The sequence below is a fragment of the Mya arenaria genome, chromosome 7 (assembly GCF_026914265.1).
Source record: "Mya arenaria isolate MELC-2E11 chromosome 7, ASM2691426v1".
In the NCBI taxonomy this organism is placed as follows: Eukaryota; Metazoa; Mollusca; class Bivalvia; order Myida; family Myidae; genus Mya; species Mya arenaria.
Window position 1 is genome coordinate 49,893,266 of NC_069128.1, and position 11,704 is coordinate 49,904,969.

General features: G+C 33.3%; 1 protein-coding gene across 1 annotated transcript; it reads left to right on the top strand.

The window, feature by feature from the left end:
- The first annotated feature begins 225 nt into the window (after nucleotides 1-225).
- LOC128240646 (endoglucanase D-like) lies at nucleotides 226-5,994 on the top strand. Its single transcript, XM_052957360.1, has 5 exons — nucleotides 226-384; nucleotides 2,227-2,512; nucleotides 3,694-3,809; nucleotides 4,780-4,836; nucleotides 5,041-5,994. The coding sequence occupies exons 1-5, from the start codon at nucleotides 324-326 to the stop codon at nucleotides 5,265-5,267; spliced, it is 747 nt and encodes a 248-aa protein (XP_052813320.1). The 5' UTR covers nucleotides 226-323; the 3' UTR covers nucleotides 5,268-5,994.
- Nucleotides 5,995-11,704: the final 5,710 nt, after the last annotated feature.

The window sequence follows — 11,704 nt, forward strand, 5'->3', positions numbered from 1 at the left end:
TATGATTTCACAAAGTCAAATGAGCCTGGTCCCGATACGAAATCAGAATAGTCATGTGATACCCACGTAATGCCTACGTCATAGTTAGGGGATATTTGATACCCCTGGCGAGTTTATTCTTTCCCTAATGCAAAAGTTAAGGTTTTTGTGGATCCAACCGTGTTATCAGATTATCGTTGACGCCGTCTGTTTGTTTTGACGACTTGATAACCATGGACCCTTTGAAACCACATTCTATAAGAGGCAGCACTCGGCCCTAGTACCTTGCAGTGACTTGTAGCTTCTATTTTGTTAACAAAAAAAGGACACATTAATAAATCAAGATGGATCTAAGGACGTTTGCCGCATTCTTGATCATGGCAGTCTGTTTCATTAAGCAGTCGGGCAAGTTGTTATTGTCTGTATGCTGCTAGTATGTGTTTGTTTTGATTGGTAATTGCATAATCATCTTAAAAATAGGAAAACATTTCTTTAGTATAATTACAATGTTTTTGAGGTGTTTTATTTCATACAAAATTAATAAATACCCTGCGAATAATACATCTTCATTGAAAAATGATAAAACATAATGACGCATAACGCTGCAACGCGAAAATTTTATAGACGGGCAAATATGCGGACAGACTAACGATATATGTACAAGGCACGGGCAAATAAGAAATGTGTAGAAAATACAGACAGAAAAAATGGTAAGACTGATGAACATGCAATCAAAGATACGAAAGGAGGGTAGCCAGACAACAAAAATAGACGTACGTACATATCAGCAGACAGATGAACGGACGAACACCCAGGCAGACGAACATATAGATAAATGGACGAACGCACAGACAGCGGAACATACAGATGAACGAACGAACACCCAGACAGACGAACATACATATAAACGGACGAACATCCAGGCAGACGAACATACAAATAAACGGACGAACGCACAGACAGAGGAACATGTATATGAACGGACGAACAATGTTTCCGGGATAGTTTGTTTAAGATGCTTTCGGTTATCAAATTGCCTGAAACATTATAACATATTTACTCTGTCGCGTTTTGTTTCATGTGTTTTGTCATAAATTGATGTCATACACGTTACACAATCATTATTATAAACAGTTATACAATGCATTGTATTAGTTTAATGATGTTCAATTCATGAATCATACATGCATAAAAGATGTTTATATATGACATTGCAACCGCAGTAAATGACATTTGTTCAAAATACTTCCTATTTAAAATATCAAATTTAGTATGTTCGCAACATATAGCTTAAACTCAATATGTGTCCATAGTATTGTTCTATTTTTAATTATGGAATTCATAAACTTTCCATGATACTATTTATTGTAAAGTATATATGCAGCTGAGCTGTCGTGTTTCTTTTTTTTATAAGAGACAATATTTTAAAAAGGCAGGCCAGATTCGTTATTTTGTTTTTGTTTGAGTATTGAAACACTTTATTCCATTCTGCCAGTGTCAGCATTGTTATCTAGGGAAACGTCTAGAAGTTAGGGTATATGATTTAGTTGAACTTTTGGGGATAAATTGCTATCAGTTTCGATTTTCCAAACATAACCTGTCTTTCCTACTCATTTTGTCTACATATTATTCAGAAGTTTAATAGTATTAAGTATCTTTTTATTTATATTTATTAACATGAAAGGGCCCAATATCAATTAATAAATCTGTACAGCGCATTTAAGTTTCAATTGGCAGTTTATGATAAAAAAGAACATGGTAACTTTTTTTTTTTTTCGTTCTTAAATTTTCTTAAACACAACAACAAACATAAATAATATTCATTATTCTTGAAATTAAGTAGGCTATAAAATATCAGTGAAAACAGTGATAACAAAAATGTGCGTAAAGTTACACTTCTGCTTTTTCGTTCTCTTTGTTTATATGAAGTTTGCGTGAAATCAACATGCTCAAACTCGCGCCTTCAATAAAAAAGTACAGATTTATTTACTTTTATGCAAACATGATGACATGTTTCGGAATATTAACTATATATCTAAGCCTTTGTCATTGAGCAAAAAATCCGGAGAAGGATACGAAAACGTTATATTATTACAAAATATTTATTGGTATCATAGAAACACATTAAGTGCTCACATTTCTTGTCATATATATCTCAAATGAATTACGTGAAGACTATACATGACGACAGTAAATACGTAACGGTTGAAGAAATCTTTCTAACTGTAAACGTTTCGTTTTTAACAGATGGTCAGATCACTGCATGGGCAGAAACTGGCGGTAATTCAGCAACAATCACAGGAGCATCTGGCACTATGACAGTTGCAGCCCTATCGGAAAGCGTAGCTGCGAATGGCGCACTGTTTACTGTGACTGCTACACCGACAGGCACAGACACGATAGCTTCTTATGCGTTCACAACAGGCGGGAACCCCGGCACCGCTGGTACTATTGCCACTGCTACGTCAGGTGCTGTCACCGCCACGAATGCTATTAGTGATTCTATAGCAACAAGCTATGTATTTGAAATCATGTAAGTATTATATTTCTATTTTTATTCTAAATGAAATTAATTGTATACATATTATTTCGGTATATTTCGTGTGCAACATTATTTGTATTATTACATTACTCACATGTTGTATTTTACGGAAAAAACTGATCAAAATATTCACATGAATAATACAACATGGCTTAGTCCGATTTTGCCCGTGAGCTGTGACCTTTCGGACAAGACCACTGTAAGATTCCATAACAGGCAAAGTGTGTCGTTGTGTGAGTGTGAGTAACCTTTTCAGAGTTACTTACATTAGAGTATATAGCTACTTATTAAACTCCTTAACGCAGAAGATGCTTAGGTAGAACATAAAGTGCAGGCGGTAACGGATAGTGAGGTTGTGTAAGAGGTTTGAGCTCGAATCCATTGAGGGAAATATTTAGTATTTTTTTTTTCTTTTTTTTTCTATGCTTTTCATAATTTCAATTTAGTTCGAAACAAAAGATGTTTTTTTCATTCAAAATTTATCTTTTATTTTTGTTTAATTGCTATTTGCTTTTCCATGTTAATTCATTTATATAACAATGTATTTCATCATTATCAAAACAATATTTGTAATAAATTATCAAGTACTATTATTTAAAAAAGAACAGTAAGCTTCGGTCTCGACATCTTAGCACAAATGATTTCAATTCAAATGGTCATCATTATGTTTGATGGGTACTAACTCACATTTGCACTTCTTAGATATTTTGTATAGCAACATTAAAAGATAGAGAAAAAACTTAGTTGGAGGGGGGTGGGGGGAGCTTATGAACCCTCGCCATGGGTTATACCGATTCGGCGAGAACTAAAACAAACACACTTAGTTTCGAACTCAAAACCTTTATAACCTATGACTAGAATCCACCGCGCTACCGCAACGGCTATGGCCTAATAGGTTTGAAATAAGGAAATTACCTGATATATGGATTAAATTAAATATCTTTAATACAAAAGTACAATCACGGCTCAATGCGTGAAATCAGACCATGTAAAATTTTTTAAGAAGAAATGTATACAAATCGTTCATGAAAAGATACTTAAATGATTTCAATTATTTTATACTTACAATTGAATATATATGCAAAAAGCCAAACTGTTTTTTGAAAGAAAAATGTTAATAAATTCTTTGGATCCATATGCTTAAGTGTTCGTTTTACACAATTATGTTGCAGCGCCACCGATTCAGCAGGTAATATGGGAACAGCCACGGTAACGCTGTCGGTAGCCGACCTTCCTGGTCTTTCCGATTATGAAATTCCAGTGTGTTTGGCTGACGGCGCTGCTATCGGTAGGCAACATTTTAATTTCATTGCAACGGTCGAGTTGATTGAGTAATGTGTATTTTGATAGCGGACAAAACAAAAATCTACAGGAACATGGAACGAGAAATGATATAACTCATTGAGTTTAGTCATTACCATTTAATTTGAAATGGTTTTGTAAAGGAAATATGATTATCATAAGCGAACTCATTCGTTTTACAGTTTGATGTTTAGTACATGGATACGTGTTCATGTTTCACAATTTTTACATGCCTTCTCATTCGAGGGCAAAACTGTAATTAACTAATTTATACATTTCAAATGGCATTCCTAATATCATCAAGTTGAATATTACATATAAAACTAAAAGGAACATGCCTATTAGCATAGATTTCACTAACAGCCTGTTTAATGATAAAAACAAACACTATACGAGAAATACATTTATTCCAAGACAACATGTATATTAAACAACAGCATGAACTGATAGGTTAATGTCGACGATTAAGCCTTAAGCAATATTTCAATCCAGACCGTAGATTTACATGATTGAACAGTTTGTGTTCCCTTGACTGGTTATCGTTTTAGCGAGAACACTATAGAGAATATTCATTTCAAATTAGTTTGCAAAGATTGTGTTGGCAAGGTTTTGTATTGATACACACTTATATCACAGGTCGATACATGTGGATATTTCATTGTACATAGTGTTTCTACATCATTCAGTTCTGTGGAGATAGAATTAATTGTGTGCAAAACAAGTATGTTTTACATGCATTGTATTTTCGCATCTTACTTTAGTTATTTAAAAGTTCATTTTTTACCACTCTAACATTTTGAAGATAAAAACTGATATTCATATTCACAACTTCTCATTCAATCAAACAGATTCGGGTTAAAATTATACCGAATCAATTGAGTGTCAAACTTGGTGTTTCACAAGTGACCATGAAATGAACCGTACAATAAAACTCAATTGCGATTGATCCATTCTAGGTACAGCAGTCACTACACTTTCTGCCACCAACACAGTTACCTCATGGGTCGTATCAGGTATATATACATATATACAAAAAAATTAGTAATTCTTTAAATAGTAGCCATTGCTTATGCTAAATTGTTAAAAACATAATTAATCTTCATAAAATTATTCCATAAAAACATTTTAAATTAGATAATCGACTAAAACAAACATATTCTTGCATGTGCGAAGAAATCGAAATAATGAAATAATACGAAACATACGATTTCTTTCAGACACGACCAACTTTGCCGTTAGCAACGCCGGAGCCGTGACGACAGCGGTAGCCACGAGTGCTTCAACCAAAGCAGGATACGCAATAACCGTTACCGCAACCGACGCAAACAGCAAAACATCAGTAGCAAATATCTGGATCGTAGTTGGAATCTGTAGTGGAGCCATGAAGATGACCGTCACTGCTGCCTTAGTGATGATGTCCTTTGTCAGCGCCTACCTTATCTAGTGCTACTTACACCTACATGTTATTCTTCTTTAGATTTCAAAACACACTCAAAAGAACAATTTCAGTACCAAAATCAATTATGATAAAGATCCTCATCTGACCTTAATATGATCTAAATAAAAATTATTATTAAGCCAAAAGTAAAATAACTGTGGTGGGGCATATACATGATTACTTTGAGTTGCAGTATATAACGTAAAAAGTATTATTAAAGAAGAAATAAAATGAAAATTCTAGAAATTCGAATAAAAATGCATATTGTTGCTTATGAGACTTTCAATATCATATTTTTTTATCATATCAAAGGGCTTTATTATAAATAGATTTTGAACATCGATCAAAATAATTCAACTTAAATGGAGACAAAATACAAAATGTGTGTTGCGAAACTTGTTTAGATATTTTTTTATGTCGTGTTTGTGTTTTTCGCATGTATACTACAGTACTGATGTCAACAATTGTCACCTTTGTCACATTTGACTAATATTCAGAATAAGTGTTATTGTACTATTCTGGTAATACTGTGCATGACATTAGGGAAATAGTATACTGCTCGAGAGATTGTAAACTGTCGTCTGTGTGCAAAATGGAGACGTTTTTCGTATGACTATCAATCTGATATTAATTCTGTAAATTTGATATGAAATCGAAAACTAAACCTATATACTATTGTGCATTCCTTTATGCATACAAGCGTGTATGGTCAAGACAATAAATGTACAATGTTTTCTGTTGTTCCTTTACTTTGTTCATGCGTGTCAAAACGGTTGACATCATAATATGTTATGGGTTTGGTTCGCAATGTTTCAGTCGTACTTAAGGTGATTTAACAGTTGGCAGTCAAGTAAAAACATGCTAATATATGTCAAAGAGAAACTACATGGATAGGCCTAGACCAGAAGCTCACTCTTAACTATACTCGTTTACAATGACTTACGGCGGGAAAAGACTCGAATACATTTTAAAAATGTAACTTTAGCAAAAAGCTCTTGAATTATGGCTTCGTCGCTGCATCAAATCGTCCGAACAAATTAAGCGTTCTAGAAGCAAAGTTGACATTTCTGATTAAGATTGCAATATTGTCTTGAAAACACAAAGGGAAGCCAGTCAAGTATTAGATTTACTTACAGTGTAACTGATATTATCGACGAGATTTCGGAACCACAAATCCGAAAACAACAACATATAACTCACAATACAAACTTTGTGGTAAAAGTCTCAATTTATCCAACTATATGAAGACACTGCATTAGCACATCACACGAATGCATTATACTTAAGCAATCGATAACGCAAAGTCATCGATGTGTCACGAAGGTCATTACTAAACACTAATAGCTAGAGAAAGGGGGCCATGTACAAAAGTGTCAATCCTGCCCACTTTCTAATGAATAACGTTCGTTCACTCAGTCGGTTCACATCTAGCTTCATGCTAATATGCCCTAAACGAATGTTCTCATCAATTTCAGAGTCAAATAAACAACGTTGATATCAGCGATTATGGTATACTAAGATAAATTTAGTGCTTAACCTACCTCCATCTCAAAGTCAAAGGACTGTCATGTACAGTGCAATTCTTGATAACGATCGGTAAAAAAGTCTAACTTATAACAGACTCAAACAAACATTAAAAGAATGAACGTTGGGGGTATTAATATCAGCTGAAATAAAATAGTAAAAATCAATATTTCAATGAAAAACTAATGCCAAAATAACGATATAACATCGGTCAATTAAATGAAAAAAATGAATATCTTTTTCATAATAAATGTTTCTTAATCTGTAACTTACACATCCAAGTGTTGCTATACACACGTTCAAGGGTTTAACTTGTTTGTACCATGTCCTCAAGGTCGACAATCTAATGATAGCTTGAGATATAACTGAATAGCATTGTAGTATATCCACACATCTTTGCTAATTCTACCTTACACCGTTCTGATATGGTAAATAATGTGTAGACGTAAAAACGGAAACAACACTCAAACATAGGACTAAGCTTAAAATATAACAGTAAAAGCGTGATTTATTTTCTAAAAGGTTAGACATATATGTTGTTTAATTAACTCATTTACTGGTAACTTACACTACGTTAAGTATGCTACAAACATCATTTGAAATAGAAATGATAAACTGAAGCTGCGTTTCTCTTTCAAGTATATATTTGATATAATTGAAAAGGGAGACTTTACAAATTCTGCAACGGACACTATATATTGTTAGTATACCTCACGTTACCTGCTAATGTTTTGTTCTAATATTCACGACATGAGCCATTTCGTACTATTACCCTGACAAGACGCTTTTTACCGGGCGATATTATTAATTTTACCCTCGCGTGTGTCTAACAACACTTGAAATTTTCAATAGATCGAGTCGACGTTTTGCAGAAACAACTTTTGAACCCACAAATTATCCCCTTGTGAAAAAAACTAATCAACAAACTTGTTATTAAATGTGTTATTTATTTCAAAATGAATGATGTTACTCATTATGTGTATGTTGAATTTCTTCATATTAAATTGACCAGTATAATTTTTAAATTGAAAATCCGTATGGCAAGAGCACATATCTAAAGAAAAGAAATGTCATTAAATAGGAAATAGCTAATCATATGAAATAATAATTATGCCATCCCTTCATAATTGAGTATTACTGTTTTGATGACTCCTAGTAAAGTAGCAGACGTAACTAATGCAAAATAGTTCCTGGGTATAATAAAATAAATATCAGATACCATGGGGGGTGTTGGCATATACATATACAGATATCCCTTGAAACGTTGATGTCATTTGCAGTTGATGTTTATTAATTCGTTCGTGCATTAATCTATCGAAATAGTTAAGCCTAAATAGAGTGTGATTTGAAGCCTGACGAGTTTACAATAATTATGTTATCCATATCATTGCCACAGCTTAACCTTGAGTATCAGTTAAGTCAGTGGTAGGGAAATTCTTTTGATTATTCAAGTGTTATAGATAAACACATTATAAGTGTGAAACAGATGAATGTGGTTGTCTCACAATATTATTTCAACCTTGCGGACGTCACGTTCTATATGACCGTTTGTGTACATTAGGATATGCCCTGGACGTTGTCGTGTTCATACCACCCAGCGGTAGACCTAAAATTGAATTGTCCCGGACGTTGCCATTACTCCGACCATGTGTGTTGCTTTGGAAATCGATCCAACCCGAACTTGTCATGAATGCAACGCTTGTAATATCTCCGACATCTTCATAAATATAATCCTGGGACTTGTCTTATATGTTGCAATGGATGAAGTACTGTATTACACTTTGGGTGTTGCATTAGGAACTGACCCTGACACTGCCCACTGTATATCCGTTTGCGTTCATTACAATGTATTTATTCTGTTGCGGTGCCTTTGAATTCCGTTATCAAATATATAAAGGTTGCCTTGGATTAACCACAGTCTTTACCCTCCATATGATCCTAGGCGTCGCCTAAGGAATCGCAACTGACTTAAACTTCAATAAACATAAAAGAAATGATTTGTCTATGACGTTGTCATTACCATAAATGTTGCCTTGGGAATTTATCCGGACGTAGTCCTGTATATAACCCTTGGCGTTGCCTTGCAATTCGTTTTAAGTTCCATAGACAAATAGCAATTATCGCTAGTTGAACCATACATAACTACTGAATAAATCGAAAATTGGTAAAAATATATAAACACATTAGATCACAATTGTGTGTAAGGGCTAGCACTAGTATTTATAATACGTCGTGATGCCTGACTACCTCAACATACTTGCATTTTATATCAAGGGCAGGAACTCTGTGACTTTAAAGGACAATCAGCACCAGATTTCCTAAACCTTGGTTTTTTTACATCCAAGCTTAAAGCAATAAATAAATGCAAACGAGTCTATGAACACAACTATTTTTTTTTATATGGCATAGTGGTTAAATGATACTTAGGACAATGGCACACAAAAGAAACTGACCATTGATATGTGCTTATGAGTATCAAACCTATTATCAGAGGTCAAATGTATGTAGTATCATTCCCTTTTTGGAAGTAACTCTGACTTTACTGAACACTATTGGCTTGAATAGTGGTGTCCCTTTCTTCAGCAAACAATCCACGCATTCGTTTGATTAATGACTGCCTGATTTTTATTTCACAATAATGACAAAATCTATAAAATACTTAAAATGTGTCATAAGTAAAGGAAAGTACATTCAAAGTGTAATTATATGCTAAATGTTTTTATTAAGATTGGTATACATTTCTACGTGAGGTAGAATTACATTTTACTTGTTGTGAAGTGCTCAAAATCGTTTCCAGGTTTATGTTCTTCAATGTAGAGAGGTACTGAAAAACACATTATTGCATTTAATTTTGCTTTTATTGATGGATGAGTTTACCACACGCAAATATTTTACAAAAGTATTGCTCGCTTAATTTCACAGCTTGTGCTTATCAGCAAAGCAGCCCTATAAACAATACAATATTACAGATATGTACGCTATGGTTTCTTCACTCCCTCTTCCTACACTTTGCTTTGCTGTTCGTGAGTCATGGTTAATTTCTCGCAAATTAATTGTTTAGATTTTGGTATGAACCTTTAAATAATGACAAACGCTGTATGCAATTTGATAGGAAAGGTACGATAAAACAGATGGGGTAAGTCAGAAATTAGACCTGAAGATAAAATATAGGTAAAAAGAAAATCAACAAAGTGTCATTTCACATATTCAGGTCATTCAGGCATATTATGAAAATACAAAATATGATTCTGGAGACAGAATCAACTTGGGTAATACCTCAACACTTGAAAATTATATTCGAAATGATATCACATTCAATAGAAACCACTGATTTATTTCCAAATGGGCTCAATAATAAATGTACCAAGGAAAGTAATGTTCTTCACACTTCTAGCAACAATAATATTGAGCACTTATAGAAGAAAATGACTATTCTTACGGCGCAATAAGTTCTTAATGTGAAAATGAGTCAATATTTGACACCATCATGTTCAACTTACTTGCATTTCAAATCAAGGGAAGGAACTCTAAGATCTTAAAGGCAAATCAGCTAATAAGAGTTCCAAAACTTTTGTTTATTTTCACCTACAGACTTATAATTATAAATAAATGCAACATAGACTAATAATACAACCAAAAATACACATATATATTGACCGTTAATAGTGGCAGAATAATGAACACGTAAATGACACACGGCCAAACGAAAGAGAGTATCAAACATTTCGTCAGAGGTGACATGTATGCGGTATAATTCTTTTTTTGTCCCTTACTCTGACTTCACTAAACAGTTTTGCTTGAGGTGTAGTGTCTCTTTCTTAAGATACAATCTAAGATTAGAAATTTAAAAAAAACAAACTTGGACATGATTCCAAATTAAACATATGTTATATATGTATAGTCAATGACTTTAATTGGTAGCCTTTAATGTAAATCCCTTAATACTATTCTTGAGAATTTGAGTGGTACTACCTGTTAACCGAACACATCAAGGGGAGATAAAAGTAACCGATTCAGTATTATAATTCAAATTTGTTTTATTGCCCTTTAATAACAATTCAGAACATCATTAATTGTTGCAAAAAAAAATGTTTAAATGCTAGTGTGCAGTAACTTAAAATATGAATAAAATGAATAAAATATTTTAATATCCCCTAGCAATTTGCGTCCTAACCACATCTACATTTTATACTTATATAGACAAGCACTTCCCTCCGCTTCGCATTAAAATGAAGCGACACTTTTACGGTCGAAATTTGAGTCATTAAAGGAACTCGAGTGATATGCGTCACTTAATTCTCGTTTAACAGCCGGGGTTACAACCTTAGTTACAAGGTAAGTGCCTTTACCTTGACAAATCTTATTCCAATGCAAGTTCCAACACAGACCTCTGAATACACATTTTAATCAGGATTTGCTTTAGTGGTTATTGTAAAATGTATTTCATTATAAGAGTCCCCAGTGGTCTGTTTCAAATGACGCTTTAGACTAAAATGATAATTATAATATTCAGTCTTTAATTAAAGCTTAAACAACTTTTTTGTTTTATTTTAATGACAGTCATTTCATGACAGTCACTTTGTAGTTTCTAAGTGCTACAGGTATAATTTGAAAACGAATGTCTGTTTACAAAGACACTTTATATAGTTTATTTCATCTTTCTCATTTAAGCCTACGATGCTATGTTGTATAGATGTGTAAATAATTTGCAGAAATAGGACATAAATATGAAAGTGCATAACCATGCGTTGCACTTAAATTTATTGAAATTGACTGATAATAACAAACATCATTGCAATGTAAGAATTTTTAGGAAAAAATATGTCATTGACTACTGAACAACCTCTTTCTAAGATGTTAAAACTGACACAAAACATTGTATAACATATCGCAGACTGTAAGATTTAATTGCTGTCCAA